The sequence below is a fragment of the Gymnoscopelus braueri genome (genome assembly GCF_963280865.1).
Source record: "Gymnoscopelus braueri genome assembly, chromosome: 19".
Classification (NCBI taxonomy): Eukaryota; Metazoa; Chordata; class Actinopteri; order Myctophiformes; family Myctophidae; genus Gymnoscopelus; species Gymnoscopelus braueri.
In genome coordinates, this window is record NC_137621.1 from 33123877 (window position 1) to 33141213 (window position 17337).

Here is a 17337-nt window from a genome sequence, read left to right on the forward strand (position 1 = left end):
AGAGAGAGAGAGAGAGAGAGAGAGAGAGAGAGAGAGAGAGAGAGAGAGAGAGAGAGAGGGGTGGGACTGCCAGAAGAGAAGATTTGTGTTCTAAAAAATGTAAACTATTCAAAATTTTCCAAACATTTTCGATATTTTCCCAATATTTTCAAAAACGTGCCGCGCTGCGAGCTTCTATATTTGCTATTTTTGAATAGCCAACATAAATGGATAAAGTGGTTGAAATGATTGTGATGCTATGTTAACTACTTTTACTGGGGACCCCCTGGAGCGCCCCCAAGGACCCCCGGGGGGTCCCCGGACCCCACTTTGAGAACCAATGACGTAAGTATGCTACAAGGTAAAGCCACAGCACAGCTGGACCGACGGCACACTTCTTTCCTTCTAGTCCCTGGGAGAGTGAACTACCTTTGGATATAGAGAGTTGATAATATAGCGGGTGAGTTGATCTATTTTCCTGATTTAAATCATGTTTTTGTTGTTTGTTATTTGAGACATTTTGTTTGTTATTTGAGACATTTTGAAGTAATTCTTTTATGTGTTTTGTTGTGAATTATTTATAGAACGATTTTCCGTTCGTCAATATTATACCGTTCAATCTTGTAGTTTATTATCTCCAGTAAATAAAGGGAAAATACATTTTCAGTTCGGGTTGGGATACCAATTGTATCCATCCAGGACAGAGACTCATACAAGAGATACAGGATAAACGTGAAATTGGAAGTGATTAAATAATAATAATAATAATAATAATAATAATACTAATAGGCTAATATTAATTATTATTATTATTATTATTGGATGAAATTGGTGCCCCACGTGAAAATGTATTTTCTGTTTACTAAAGAACTGGAGAGATGGAGAGACCCCTGTTACTGATCACTGCTGATTAGTATCAGAAAGAGTATTAACTTATTATTTATTTATTTATTTGTTTTACAAAAAAACATACAGCACCTTTAAATCATTTAAATTAATAATTTTCTGATGCTACAGATTAATCACAATGGTAGCCTGTAACTTATAGGCCAATTACTCATAGGCTAATAATAATAATATATATCTTTTTTTCAGGCATAGCAATGGAATGTTTTAAAAACTGCTGCAAGAAATTGATCAAGAAGGAAAAGGAGCCTGAGACTCAAGGTAAAGTGACATAGATCAGTGGTTCTCAACCTGTGGGCCGGGACCCCATGATTTTGGGGGTCCCCAGATGACAGGGATGTGACATGTTTTTTTACCTACCTTAAAAAAACATGAAAAAAGACAATTACTGCATCAAAAGTAATCAACAAACTGGTCAAACATTGGTCAAATTGTAAATGATATAAGAAAGAGGCAAAAATTGTAGTAAAATAAAAAAATAAAAATAGCAGATCTACAAGCTTGCGAGGCGTTGTGAGCTTGTAGAACGGCAAAGCGTTGTGAGCTTGTAGATCGGCTATTTTCACAATATTTTTCTGTGGAACAGAGTCAAACTAAATTGAATGCTCCTACAACTCCTACATTCCAAGTGCTTATCAGGGTGGGGGGTCCCCAGTTCAAATATGATTCTTTTAGGTGGTCACGGCCTGAAAAGGTTGAGCCTGAAAAGGTTGAACCATTTTGTGGACGCTGTTTGTATGACGGTGTATTTTCTTCTCACGTGAAGTGATTACAGTCAAGATGCCCCCTGCCAAGCTGGGAATGGGTCCTGGTGAGGCAAGGAGGAGCATCGGGGTCTCAGAGGACTACCTGTTGTCCAAGCTCCCTCCAGGCGGAAGAGAGGTTCCCTTTGTCCTGCCGACGTTCAAGCCCTCTTACATCCAACCTAGAGGTTCTCATTATCCCAACTTACAGTCTGGGCCACAGAGTAAGTAGCCTACTGCAGTCAAACCTGTTTTCTGAGTTGGTTACCGCAAATAATGTGTTGTTGCTCAGCAAGATTTGATTTGCTTATCAATAAACCGGATCACTATAAATATCCCTGGTGCTATGCTGACTGTCAGATGTTTGACTGGAATGTAAAAGAAGTTGTGTGAGTAAAAGTGGAAAGTGAAAGTATTATACTTGTACTGCTAGTATGAGAAAGAATCCTAGTCCTCATTGAGCTGGCTCTAGTCAGTGCAGATCCCAGACCTGATTCATTTTACTATTCAAGTAAAATGTACAAATGTAAAAATACAAACCATAGCTTAGCTGGGCTTTACTTTGATTTGATAATCAAGAAAAGTAAGAGCTACTGTATTCCATTTGTCATGTTCAGTCCTGAGGAACATAAGCATTGCTGGGATTCATTCCAGCCATTAATCATTGTCTATTGAAGGGCCAGGACACCAGGTAAATGTAACCTGGAGGAATAGACAATTAGCAGTAGGCTCCATCACCACAAACCCAAGTCCTGCTTTCTATCCATAGGTTCAACCAGGACAACGTATTCAGAGAGGAAAGCAGAGCTCTCAGGGACCAGTCACATCGCCTACAACACAGAGTCCACATTCCATCATGGTCAAATTGCTGAGTACATTTCTCCTGGGTCAGCCCGCCGCAACACATTGATAAACAAGAACCCAAGTCCCCAAGGTAACATCATATTATCATAAATCAGATCATCTTGCATATCTTCAAATATAAATTAAGTTAATTTTTTACCAAAGTGCAAGCGGTGCAAAGTGCATTGCGGCAAACATTTATGTTGGACGATCAGCTTCAGTGCTTACATTCATGGAAGCAACGTATTTAACCATGATATATTTTTAACTACATGTTGTGCGCTTCTAGGTTGGGATGTTAAAAATGGGAGGCAAAGGCTATGCAGTTCCATGTTTGACCTGTCCCACAGCCACATGCAGGTAAGTTTGTTCTATATCTAATCTGTAGTCACACAGCGTTTCTCACCCTGTGTATAAACAAGCCTAAATATAGCTACAGTCTCTTTCCAAAGTTTCCAATGACCTCAGTGTGAACATTTTTCAAACAAACTTGCTTGGAAAACAAGACATAGGTTTAGCAAGGGAAAATGAGGTTATAAGCTACCTGAGACCTGTCACAGAATGTTCCCAGCAGTGTTTCTCAACCAGTGGGCCAATGTTCTGACAGGATCACAGGCAAAGAACACCTTTATAGAGGGTTGTGCATACATTTGGTCCTGACTTTATGCATTGGGTCACGGTCCATACAAAATCGAAGCCCCAGTGTGAAACCGGTTGAGTAGTAAGTAAAATCGTTTTGATGGACATGCTGGTGGCATGGCTGCAAAAGTGAAAGGATAAATGCTAAACCCACATCTTTGGCCAGGAAGTTGAATATATTTGACAGAGACTGCATGAAACTTCTGGAGACCACATTGGTTCAGTGTCATCTAGATTATGCGGTTACTTCATGGTTCTGTGGGCTTTCAAATCATGTAATAAACAAGCTTCATACAGCCCAGAATAAACTGGTCAGGGTCATGCTGAACCTCATTCCCCACAATCACACTGGTAAAGTCGCTTCCAACAACTCTGTTGACCTTCGATGGAAAACAGAGCTACACAATTAAAACTCAGTTTAGTACACAGAGTCATCCATAACACTCCCAAGTCAGAAACAGGAACACTTATAACACCAGATCCATTACAGCTAATGTGTGCCTGCCCACAGTGCCCAGATACAACCGATTGGTTGGGAAGTACACTATCATGTATTCAGGCACTATAGAATGGAACTGCCTTTAGATATCAAGATGATGAAAACTCAAAGGTTTTTGTCCTGTGTTTTCTTTAAGAAGGAAACAGATTTTTAACACAAATGTTTTATGTATTTGATTCCGTAATCATGAGGACCATATTGGAAATAAGTCTGTGACTTTATTGTTTCATCCACAATGATTTTAACTTATATACAATATGAATAATTGAATTGTCAAAGTGAATTGAAAAAACAAACCAAAAAAAAGTCACTGACAAACTCACACATCACAGATGAGGCCCATCAGGCCAATTAGCAAACGTCACAACTTGATCAGTAGCAGTAATAACCTTCTTACCAAAGTAAGAAAACCAAACAAAATCAGAAAATTCTATATGACAAATCAAGATGAGAAAAGTCAATTTAACAATCAAATATCTGTAGATAAAAAAAAACACAGTAGGATTTACATCAACAAAAAGAAACATCACTTACACAAGTTGATAAAGAGACCAAAAACAAATCTATCTAATGTCTTTAAATAAACCCATCAACAGAAATTGGCTTTTAATCTAAAAAGATCCATACGATTTTAACTTGTCCCCTCTGTGAAGAAGTTTAGCATCGTTCTGGAGGCGAGCACACCTTGATGTATCCTTGTATGTAGGCCTATCTATGTGTAAGATCAGTATATGCCTTAAGTATTTCTTATCCGCCACATGTTACTCAGCTCAAGCTGTGGCGCAGCTTTGTTCCCTGTAATTAATCAGAATTACAATAACACTTGAAGTATAAAGAGTGAAGTTAATAGACTTGCTTGGGGCGAGTCCTCTTCATTACATAAAGGATATCATATATCCGCCTTTCATTGGATCCCCATTATTTAATATGAGTGTTTGATTGTCTGTATTATGCACACTCTAGTGTCTCGCCCAAAACCATGATAAACACCACAATGTGTATACACATTGTGGTACGCGTCAGAGCCATGTTGGCTTACAGCAATGCTGTGGGAGCTCTGCCAAAGTGGGTTTAACGAACGTTTCCAGTTCTCAAGAGCAAATGCCAAATTATGTGTTATTGTACTGTACGTCTTATGTCAAGTATCGGTGGTGACCGGCTATTTGCAACCAGGGCATGAGAAGTTTGGAACAATCTGCTTGAGGAAAAACAGTTGGCAAACATTGTGAATCTCCCTTTTAAAGACACAACCATGCAAAAGTGATGCTGTTTATTCAGAGGTCCATTCCAACTCTAGAATTTTGCTATAGGCCTACTGTATAGCCCATATTAAGCTACTGGTCATGATGGAGTCATGGTCATGATCTGTCCAAATCATTTCTAAGAGTCGTAACTAATAGATTGTAATGTTTTACAGCGCTTTCTGCTTTAGATATGTGATGATGATGATAGTTATTATGATTTCTCTGTAGCGCTTTGACTCTACCTCCAGTGTCCCGAGCAGTACCTCCTCTGTGATCAGCTCCATTGAAAGCAGCCTTGGTAACTATTTGTCAAACAGACTTGGTCTTTTCACAAACATTTTCACTTTTTTGGAAACCAGTGTGTTTGCTTGTGTCGTGTGGGTGGGTGGGAGGGGCATTGTTCCCCTACATTCTTCACAGTTCCCAATCGACTGTCCTAGACAAACCCCCCTCCTTTCTCCTATCCCCCCCATCCTTTCACTTCCTACAATCCCTCAACCCCCACAGGACCTCCCTGAGTAGACTGACTCGGATAAGAATCACTCCACATTGTGCAATCATGTTCGTGAAAGGGCAGACACGGCAATCACCCCCAAATGTTCTTTTTACTTTGGTCCAGAGTCAGACATCTACAGACCCTCATCCATAGTGACTTCCTCAATTCCCCAATCCCAATGTCATCAAATAGGCTTATTATCAAAAATGATTGGACTGGGATGGAGTAATCAGGCATGACCAGTTTAATCCTGTTTGAATTTAAAATCCTGTTTGTATTTAAACGGCCATATAATGGAGTCATTTAGATTTTTCTAAAATGTCTACAGACTTTTGTGATTAATCACTTTTATTTGCCATATAAGTTCACAAATAGAAGGAATTTTGACTTGGCAGGTTGCACACGCCCTTAATACATTAATGTGACGAAAAACTTCCTAAATCACTCCCATATTGCATTTCAGAGTCCATAACTCTGTCTGGAGATGAGCGCGAGCTGGGAAAGGTGTGTGTCAGACTGAGCTACCAAGAGGCCCTGGAGCAGGTGTGGATCACTCTGGTCCAGGTACGGTTACATTACATCCCATGAGGAAAGGGGACCTTAGAGGGACAAAATGCTCCCTTGTTCTCAGCTGCTGTGTTGTTCAATGGGGCCTCTGTGTGTCCAGAGTCCTGCTGCAAGTAACCCCATCCCATTAGCTTGTGCTCCATTAACTTTGGCTCGCTCGCTCAGGAGAAGGTTGAAATTTTGATTAACTGAGTGGGCCTGATTGATGCCGTACCTGAGTACTGTGGTCAGAGAGTACAGTGTGCACATCACGGCACCCACTGATAATACACTCACACACATGCACCACACTCCTGTGTGTACTCACATGTGTGTGAGTACACACACGTGCGTGAGTAAGTACACACATTCATTTAGAGTGTGTGCTCACACATTTTTGAGTACACATATTCTCAAGGACACCCAGGTACACATTATTCTCTCAGTTGCACACACACAAATTGATTTTCACTGTCTCTGTAATTTCACTGATATTTGTTGCTGTTCGTTACAAAGCAATTTTGTTAAATGGTTAATAAACAAAAATGCTTTCACTGTCACTGCACTGATGTCATCTTATCTCTTATCAGTGTTCAGACCTGAATCTCCCTGTAGATGGTGTTGAGCAGCAAAAGATTGGATTTAAAGGGATCATCACCATGGCCAAGCCAATACAGTTCAAGAGCTCAGTCAAGGAGTGCTCTCAGGTAATAATGAGTCACATCCCTCCTCTCTGGACCTATACCGTGAACCGATTACACATTTGAAACCCATTACACAACTCAGATTAAATAGCTTAAAGTGCAATGCCATGCTTGCTCAGGTTTGCTCTTTTCTGACCCTGTGCCATTTTACATCTTAAAAGATCCGGCACATTAGGTGGGATCAGGGAGGTTGGTAATAAGAGACGTTAGACTCATCTATGACATCACCATGCATAAGAGCTTTTATCTAAAAACAAAATCCCAAAGGGAGCTTTGAGTTATCAGAGAACTGCAATTTAAGAATCTCTATAAAAACGCAAAAATAACCCCATGTACACACTGTAAGGACTATCAGTGTCAATATAACTAAAGTCTTTCGCTATGCCAAGATTCAAGCGTTTATTTCCTTGTCATCCATCATTGCTAGGAACATGTGAACAGTGTGTTCATGACAAACACAGGGCTGGACATTTGGGTAAACATGTACACATCTACTTCCTCAACAGCATATCCATCACTATAAGTAGAAGTCAAATACACAAATCACCCAGATCAAGCTCTCAAGCTGGTTAAGCTCTTGTTTTGTACACAGGAAAATCCCCAGTGTTAATTTATCCATTTGTAACTCTGAGAGTTAAATTAACAGGATTTTACAGTGTAATTACTCTTAAACACAGTCATTACAAATGCACAGTTCCAGTGCCAGCTGGTTTGTCAGTAGTAGAAAAGGTCACTGACTCTCTGGCTGTTGCGAGTTTCCTTTTAGCCTCCCTGTCATTGTTCTTTTTAGACTTTGTTACAGCCTCCCTTTCCTCTTCTGGCCTCTCTCCTTCTCGCCTAACCGTTCCTTCTCCCTCCCCTCTCCTGCTCCTCATCCCCTGTTCTTCCCTAATCTCTCCTACTCTTTCCTCCAGGATGCTGCCTTCATGGAGACCTTTGTCTTCACCGTGCGCCTGCAGCAGCTCCGCTGCAGTGCCCTGGTTCTGCGGCTCCAGGCGCACCAGCCCAGGAAACACACTGTGGCAGAGTGTGTCCTGTCTCTGAGACAGCTGGGTCCCCAGGAGATGGAGCACTGGCTGGACCTCAACCCACCATCCAAAAGCACTGTGGGTCTTTGTTTTCTTTTAATATCTCTTTGTCATTTTCAAAGGCGTTTCTAATGTATCATGTAGTAACGCAGAGAGAAACAGACAGACAGACAGACAGACAGACAGACAGACAGACAGACAGACAGACAGACAGACAGACAGACAGACAAGGGATGATGTGTGACATTCAGCAAAAGCGATTCTATGATACACACACTAGACTAACCATTTGTGTTTCATCCAGGGTCCCCACGGTCATGAAATTCCTGGAAATATTTTGAAATTGAAAAAATAATAATCCAGTACTGGAAAAGTTTGGGAATTGATCAAAGGTCCTGGAATTTATCAAGGGTCCTGGAAAAAGATTTGCATGCATTGCTATGCATTGTTTTTGGCTATTGATTTTTTTTAATACAAAACATTTTCATAAACATGTATAACATTACACGAAATATGTAACATAAGTAGTTTTTCGCCGAACGGGCTGTGTGATGGCATATATTATTTAAATAAAATAAGTCATACGGATGCCATAATGAGTCTTCCAGTGAGCTATGGCCTAATTTTGCACGAAATTTTTAATGAAATTGTACTATTCTATATTCTATGCTTTATTTTTGCTACACTGCCTATCTTTGGGCATTCTACATAGGAGTAAGAGACACATTATTGCGCTGAATGATTGTTATATAGGCCTGGAAATTGGGCTAAATATTCTGGAAAAGTTTTGGAAAAGTTTTGGAAATTCATTGCTAAAAATGTGTGGGGACCCTGTTCATCTCTGGTGTTAATGAAGACAATCTGTTAATTAAGATTTCTTTCTACACAAAAGTTGAAGTTGTAGAGGGAAAAAAGGAGAGGGCCAAGTACAGACCCTTGGGGGACCCCTGTCAAAGTATATAGTGTTTAAGTCGTTAATATAAGCTTTGATAGAATTAGAGGTAAATTAGATATTGCATATTAATAAACTAGACTTCTCGATCCGACTGATATGCCCATATATGGAGATTTCTGTATCAGTCAGTCCTTGTCTCTGTAATGCCCATATATGGAGATCCCTGGTGTCATCAGTATATGCCCATACATAGTCATGGTGATATGCCCATACAGTATGTATGTATGGGCAAGTATGTATGTATGTATATGGAGATTCCTCCTTGTCCATTTTATGCCCATATATGGAGATCTCATATATGGGCGTGCCCCCTTTGGTGCCCATATATGGAGCTGACTGATTTGTTTGCGCCTGATGTCATGACGACACATTGAGGTTAGACAACACACTCAATTGGGAACTCCTTATATGGTTATGGCTGACATAAGCATGACGTCAGAGGTCCGCCCGCCCACCAGCCACTCCTCCCTTAAGCCAATTTTAATTTAGGATTCTCAAGACATGCACGAAGAGGCGCTTGTTCACTAGCTGATTTTTGTCAGCTCACCTAGTCTTGTCTTGAAGTGTTTAAATGTGTACACATGGTATTACACTTGAGTAATTGTAAATTAAATTAGTTTATATATAGAACTCACTGAGTCCATGCATCAAATATTTTTGGCCTTTTTCTGCAGATGGTAATCTGCTCATAAAAAAGATCTACTATATGGTACAGCAATTACCTGTTATTGTTATCTCATTGGCTGTTGTAGCCAAGAGGAAATGCAAGTGTTATGGGAATGTCCCAGATTTCCCATAACTCATTCTTAGTGACAATTCCCGCTGTACAGCTCTGTCTTTTTACAGCCCTATGTATGTGCACAGTAAATAGGAACAACACATGAAGGGACTGTGAATACCTCATAAACCTGTCCCTGTGATGTATTGTAACCTGCTGACATGTACGCAGTACGCCAGGTCCTAACAGGGCAAGAAGGAATCCTGTTGCATAATCACAAGAAAACCAGAGGGGAATAGAGGGGAAAATTGGGAAGAAAAATGTCATAGGGAAAGAAAATACCAGAGTGTGACTACTGGAAACGTAAGATATGGAAAGTAGGTCAAACCTCAAACACTTTCAGTGGCAGAGAAGGATTTTGGTTGATAAATGGACTGGGAAGATCTGGAAGTTTAATTAAAAACTTTCTCTACACTTTCAATTTCACTTTAAAACACTGCTTAATTCAATATTTTGATATTTGATATGGACACGTCCCCTTCCTTTATTAAGCCATATTGTAACTTCAAACTCCATTTTAACCATGTTAGATTAATTGAAAACATACATCCTTGGTTCTGGTGATAATGTCCTTTTGTAGTTTTTAAATGTATTTGATTTGATTTATTTATTAATTTCTTTCGTTTATTTTTTTCATAAAAAAAAATATACAATGTAAATGTATATAGTAAAAAAGGAAAAACATAATTTAAATAAGTAGCTTATAGGAAGGCCCTTCCTATATGTTACTTAATTAAATATTTATTTTTTAAATTATATTCATTTTATCAGACATGGCATGTCTTATAAAATGAATATCAAAATAAATATTGAATCAAGCAACTTAAAAGCTGTCTGGGGTGCACACAAAAGCCAGAGTGGACATTAAAATGACCCCAGAAGTGAAATACCCCTTTAAGAGATCAGGCGGTGAGTCATCATTAAGCTCTCAGAGGGGAGCCTTCATTTACAGAGTGATTCTAGCCATCCAGTGGACACAAAACCTCAAATTGTCCAAAGTGCTGCCAATCATTCAGTAGATGCTCCCAGGGTCAGAACACAGCGTCACGTGTTCTTACACAACACAGTAACAGTGATCATACACAGTCAAATCCTCAGTGTTAATCGAGATTGTTAATCCGAGAGTGTACAAATGTAAACAAATGGAACATTATGGGTCCACTTATTAATGGATAGATTAACACAGGATTTTACTGTACGTCTTCAGCCCAATTGTTACACTAAATAATAATATTTGGCACAGGTGCAGTGTAGTTTGCCATGTTTGTTTTGAGGAATTACAAATGTTTTTGAGTTACAAATGGATGAATTAACACTGTGGACCAACCCTTTATAAGAAAGATGGTAGCTAAACTTGATATGGTGACAATGTACTATGAATCCATCTTCTACGGTGGTTTGTGGGGTGTACCTAAACCTAAAATGTACTTTGTGGTCACAAAGTATAAATTAGGCTTACGGCATCTCCAGATTTTTCAGAGTTTGCTATTTGTAACTATAGATGTAGATTATATATAGATATACTGTAAACTATTATAGATGGACCGTTATTGATCCTGTGAGGAAAATTCATTTGTTATAGCAGCACTGCAGTTAGAAGCACTGGACAGATATACTGTAGGTAAGAGAGAGATGAATCCTATGCTTCAGGAGAGTGTACTTGATAGTAATTCATTAGTTTTGGAGTTATCTTGTTCTAGTTGTTCTATCTAGTTATCTTGACACCTATACTTGGGAAATAGACTTTTAGTATAGGACATGCAAAACAGGTCCCCTGCTGGGAATTAACTAGGGATGTTCCTATAATGTGGACAGTGGTTACCTACCTGCACGCCCCAGGAAATAAGCTTTTTTTAATTATGTATTAATCTGTTCCTTAAATACTTGACAATGAAAATTTGGTAGAATTGTTTTCTGAAATGGATTTATAGGGTTTTGGAATGAAAACTGCAACTCTAGCATCCATATACAGCGATGAATCTTTTAAACAATAGCATATCTACAAGCTCACAACGCATTGTGTTGTACAGTAGATCGGCTACTTTCAGCAAAGCAATATGGTGTTGAGGGACAAAAGGTTCAGACGAAGTATAGTACCCTGGGGGACCCCAGTCAACTAAGTATACAGGGTTTAAGTGGTTAATATACAAAAGTGTACTCTTAGTAAATATCTAACACTGTTAAATACACACATTTAGTCACACAAATACGTTTTCTGTGTTTATACTGTAGGTGTGCCACGCTGAACTACATCTAGCCACCTGCTTTCAGCCTGTCAATGGACGTGTCCAGCTCCAGGTTCTCGCAGCTCAGAACCTCCCTGCATCATCCTCACCCCTCACCCAGGGTAAGTGATGATTTCATTCAGGGTCAAATTGGAGCATTGGGGGCAACCCAATGGTAATCCGAATGGTTAGGGTGCGTACCACATGGACTCAACTGCCTGACAGCGATTACCCAGTTCGATTCCTGGCTGGCCGGACCATTTACTTGCATGTCACTCTCCTACTCTCTCTCCATTTCTGTCTGTCAGCTGTCTCTCTCAGCTGTCTCTATCAAACAATGGCTTAAAAATACCCAAACAATAAAAAGAAAAGAGTTTTGGAAAAATCATGCGTAACTCAACGGCTATAGTGCATGGTACAAACACTGCCAGGATTATAATTTGTCCTCAGTAATTTTCATTATAAGATGGCACAATTTCCGTCTACTCACTCATTGGTGGGCTATGCACAGTTCAGAAACCTGCCTATTTGTGCCATACAATGACATCATCGATGGGATTGCAAGCTAATAGAAACTGCTGCCTGTCTCTCCCTGGAAGTTAGCATGCTGACAAAGAATAGCATGGCACTTCGGCCCATAGGGAGCGAGTATGAGAAATCAGAAAACGATCCGTACAACAGTGAAAAGCATCAAAATCATTTTTTGATTTCTCATACTCGCTCCCTATGGGCCGAAGTCCAGACTGATACCGGGGAGGAACGTGAGAGTGAATCCACGTTATCAGTCTGGCCAATGCCAGGCTAGAAAAAGAAGCCATTGTTAATAAAAAACATATATTAAAAAAAGATTTAGAAATGTTTCTGAACTGTCCCCCAGCCCTCTTCTGAGACACAGACCGAGTAGACAGAAATGCTGCCATCTTATAATGAGCGTTAGTGAGGACCAATTATATGAAGATAGGTTGAAAATGGGTGAAGTGGTCCTTTAAGCTTTTTTTTTCTTTCTGTGGCCACCTTAAAAGGGAAAATATAATATATATATATATATATATATATATAATACTGTTATGTTGCTGTATGAGTGGTAACTATAACTGCTGTGCTGCCTCTTGATGACAAATTTTCCTCTGCGGGATCAATAAAGGTCTATTTGATTGATTGATTGAATACTTTATTTAGAAAGACATGGTAAAAGTACATGGAAGTACAATTCACAATACAAGGTCCTCTAAACTGGATCGCTCATAAAAGCACTTGGCTTATTTAAAATGAGATCCCCGTGCACTCAAATCATGATGACATTTAAGAAGACATACAAATATACACTACTATGCAGAACGTCATACAATCAGCTTACAGGTTACTGGTATGAAAAAAAAAGAAAAACAAGAAATATGTACAATAGACAGTTTTAGGAGGAGGGGAGGGGGGGGGGGGGGGGTAGGTTAAGACTTTGACAGGGGCCAATTTGGAATGCAGCCTCCTGAAGGTGATTCTTCAGGGCAGTTTTGAAAGTGAGTAGGGTTTTACACTCCTTTACTCCTTTGGGTAGGGCATTCCACATTTTTGTTGAATAGCATGAGAAAGAGTTCATTCCCTTGTTTGTGCCAAATCTGGGTTGAATATGATCAGTGGAGCTGCCTCTGGTGTTATGATTGTGGACTTCATTTACGTTTTGGTAGTATTTTGACAAATACAGGGGGATCCCAATGTTGTGTCGAATCTTGTAGACCAGGCCCATAGCAAGTTGCCGTACTCTGTCCTCAACCCTGAGCCACCCAACCCTAGCAAAGTGAGCAGGGGTTAGATGGGTTGTATGATTGAGTCTATCTATCTATCCACCAAATGGCACATACAGTCGCTTGACAAATGTAATGAATATTTTAGTTGGACATCGGAGGAATTTTTCACTTGGGCATTTTTGTAGAGCCATATATCGCATGACACTTTTTCACCAAAGCATACATTTGGTTTATGTCCCCAAAGGCTTCTTTGTCAAGGCGGAGGTTCACCAGCTGGGACGGGTGGTGATGAAGAAGAAGACTCGAGTGATGAAAGCCTCAGGGGGCCAGTGTCGATGGATGGATACATTTCACTTCCCCTTACCCACTTTAGACCATGCCTCAATGCTGTATATTAAACTGTACAGTCGCAGCTCAGTCAGGAGGAAACAGTGTCTCGGCCAGGTGAGCATGTTATACCAGCGTATGTTATAGCTGATGGATTCCTATCCTAGAGTGAAACTGAAAGTATGTCTCAGAAATGTAGTAGGATGGTATGAAGGGTTGTTAAGGGTGCTCTTATAAAACACAGAATGCTATTTTAGAGATGTTGGATGATTAAATACAGAAAATAAATCCTGGCAGCTCAACCAGAGTACACTTATCACATGGACATTAAGTAGCCTAAATAAAACTGTGATGTCATCATTTCAAATCCGGTCAATGACGTGTTTTACATCTCATGTCATAGTTCTCCACTAAAAAGGAATGCCTTAACCACTTAAGCACTATTTTATACTGTCATACGAGACAGTGTTGCGTGGCGAAAATAGCCGATCTACAAGCTCACAAAAGCGGCATGTTGGAATTCATTAATAATAATCTCATGTAAGAAAGAGTCCAAAGTTAACATGATCACCATGTGTTATATTTCCATCAGGTCTTGCTGGGATTTGATTGCCCCGTAGCAGAAGCCATGGAGCAATGGAAGGACACTATGGCCCATCCTGAAAAAGTGGTAAAAACATGGCACAGACTGAGTGGAACCTAGATTACTTCTGACTTTCCCTATAAAAGGGGAAAGTATTTTTTCAAAGGGAAGGTCAACATGGACATACTGTAGCGCATCCGTGATGCAGGCCCTTGCTACTTGCTTTTCCAGTCGACCGGGCTCTGTTAGCTATACGCAGTCAGTTGCTATGACGAAAGTGATTGTAAAATACTGGACATTCTTTGAATGCCCCAGGGGGCCACGTGGAGTTCCATGGAGATAGTTACCAGATTTAGTGGGAGTTACAGTAGATACTGTATCTTGTATTATTATTGTAGATCCTACAGGTACTGTAGTTCGAACAAAGCATAGTGTACATATGCTGAGATTTTTATGTGTTTATTTTTTATTTTTTTTTAAAGCTGCAACCTGGAACTTGTTTTAATGAATAAAACATTTTTGTTTTTGTTTTTACCAATCTGTATGTGCTGTACTGTATGTGCACGTAGGGGTGTGCCGATATATCGTCCCGCGATATATCGCGATACGTTATCGTTTTGAAATTTTATAAATTTTTATTTAATTTTTTTACAATAATAATAATCAGGCATGCAAACAGCCCCGAGGTGAAAAGGGTGACAACATGTTGGTTTTTTTCGGGTCAGGTGTCACACTATTGCCCTATTTGGATTCAAAACAGCTATTGTAGCTGAAAAGCTACAAGTTTGCATGTCTGAATAATGCAAAAACAGAATTATTTGTTTGCATTTGCTTTTTCTCTCCCCCATAGTCCATTTTCATAATAAAAAAGTGCGTATCGTATCGTATCGAAGTTGTGAGCCCAATATCCTATCGTTTCGTGAAATTAGTGTATCTGCACACTCCTAGTGCAGTGGTTCCCAAACAGTGTGCTGAAGGACACTGGTGTGCTGTGAGACAAGTCCAGGTGTGCCTGAGGGTTTTGTGACAACCACATATTATTGTTGCACTCATTTCCCAATACAGAGCTAATTCTGTACCCTAAAAATATATTTTAACCACTTTCAACCTGGCGTCCCTATTTTGGGCATTTAATTATTGGCAAACATTTAAAAAGATATGAACACAGTAGTGCCTTGACATTTTGACTTGCCTATTGGTGTGCTTTGGGCACAAGTTGGAAAACCACTGTGTTGGAGCCTGTTAATATAACATAACTGGTACATCTGCAGTCGTTGGAGATGGTCACCATACTCTTCCATTGAGCAATTTTGACCCTGGTGTGAGGTAGGTCACCTCCTGGTTGACATGTAGTACTGCCTGAAGCTCATACGCTATCTCCCCTGGCAAAGCCAGGATTCCCTCTCAGAAGAGAGGTTTGGTATCCAATCTGCGAGACCAGGGTTCAATTCCAGGTAGGACATGAAACCTACGCATTGCAGCTTTAATGCAAAGTGGATAAAATGTTTTTCTTTTCAAAGAAACTTTTGGGAGATGTAGTATTTGCTTAACAAACAACTGGTTAGTTACGTAAAAAGTGTTTGTTTCATCACTTGTGAATAACACAAGCTTTGTAATATTTTTTCAGATTTTCTACTTGAATTGAAGGTTTACATGGTTCTTTGTGTACATTGTAAGGTGGACAATGCTGGGTCCAATACTAACTATTCATAATGCATTGATTAACATTTGAAAACTTCACAGTCACATACTATATAGGTTTTACCTCCAATTTAAACATGGCATCATATCACAGTAAAATATGTTAGCACATTGTGTCTCTAAACCTAGATAAGGCTTTTTTTTAAATATATAGTTAAAAAGCCCTTTCTTTTATTGAATGTGATGTAATACTATTGAACAATTGGCAACTAAAATGTAAGAGTCTTCAGAATGTCAAATTATATCTGTGTATCAAGAAAAGACAAGAGGCATAAAATAAAACATCCAAGTAGTGATTTGTAGGTGCTCTTTGTTAATGCGGCCCACAAACTAGAGAACCTTGGCACTCACATTGTATCAGACTAGGTACAATGCAAACTCAAAAAACAGTCTCTAAACACCTCCGATTGTGTGGCAATGCATGACTAGGCACTGTACAATGTGTTATAAGCTGGTGAACCTCCGCCTTGACAAAGAAGCCTTTGGGGACATAAACCAAACGTCTGTTCCTCTTGTTTTTTCTTTATATCTTCATTTACACTTGGTTTGTGGTTGTTTGAATAGGATGGGTCAGAAGAAGAAACATGTACAGTACATCCTATTTAGTACTGTCTGTCTTCAGCACCTGTAAACTAGGTCAACAGTCATAAAACACTGTGTCACCGACCATGCCATCTCTTATTGAAGACATGTGTGATTGTGACATTTTCAGGTAAACACCAAGAGAATCTCTGTGGTCTGGACTGTGATGACTTGACCTTTCGCCTTACATATTTTCACTGGTTCATCTTGCTTTTCAATTTCAGTTTTTTATTATAGAGGCAATTCATAGCCAGTTGATTTCCCCTGGAAAGACCTTTGCAGAATGACTTCAGGAAAGAACATTGCTTGATTTGGGGATCAAAATGACCTGTTAACCAGCGCACTTTGTAATTCTGAAATGTTTAATTCCAAATGGAGTTGTCCACTGTTTGAAAAATGTGAGGCTGGTAATGATAAATGAAATATTTGCTGTCATTAAAAAGAAAATCCACTATTAAATATAATGTAATAAAACAACGTTATGTTTTTTTTACCATAGAAATAAATGTCTAGAAAATAAATGTATTTACATTTATAGCCACACTGTGGTTCCGTGACAAACATTTAAGAGGAAGTACTCATTCCATGGGGGCCTCTAGTGACATATATTCCATATGAAGATACGCCAATACGCGTCATTGTGTCCCCCAGCAAAGTAGGCAGTGGTGGAAGAAGTACTCACATCTACTTAAGTAGAAATAGCACAGTGAAGAAATACTCTGTTACAAGTAAATGTCCTGCATTCAAATTTGGTATTAGGCTCAGAATACACTTAAAAAACAAATGTAAAAGTACTCAATGTGCAGACTGGCCCATT

At 39.4% G+C, this 17337-nt stretch overlaps 1 protein-coding gene across 2 annotated transcripts; it reads left to right on the plus strand.

Moving 5' to 3' along the window:
• Positions 1–83: 83 nt before the first annotated feature.
• tc2n (tandem C2 domains, nuclear) lies at positions 84–16333 on the plus strand. 2 transcript variants are annotated; one of them, XR_013932063.1, is made up of 13 exons: positions 84–439; positions 1075–1146; positions 1652–1852; positions 2398–2562; positions 2761–2831; positions 5082–5151; positions 5813–5913; positions 6486–6602; positions 7514–7705; positions 11593–11707; positions 13572–13771; positions 14247–14802; positions 15191–16333. XR_013932063.1 is itself a non-coding variant. In XM_080413248.1 (12 exons), exons 2-12 carry the CDS (start codon positions 1083–1085, stop codon positions 14355–14357), a joined length of 1407 nt encoding a protein of 468 aa, XP_080269374.1. In that variant the 5' UTR covers positions 84–439; positions 1075–1082; the 3' UTR covers positions 14358–16333. The 2 variants fall into 2 exon arrangements, 1 of the variants encoding a protein (XP_080269374.1); XM_080413248.1 differs by having other exon boundaries at positions 14247–16333.
• The last annotated feature ends 1004 nt before the right edge of the window (positions 16334–17337 follow it).

Bases quoted from the DNA above. Each gene is read 5' to 3' on its own strand.
- tc2n (XM_080413248.1), top strand. From the start codon at position 1,083: ATGGAATGTTTTAAAAACTGCTGCAAGAAATTGATCAAGAAGGAAAAG. The intron at 1,853-2,397 runs GTAAGTAGCCTA...TTCTATCCATAG, and splicing joins CTTACAGTCTGGGCCACAGA to GTTCAACCAGGACAACGTAT. The intron at 5,914-6,485 runs GTACGGTTACAT...ATCTCTTATCAG, and splicing joins TGTGGATCACTCTGGTCCAG to TGTTCAGACCTGAATCTCCC.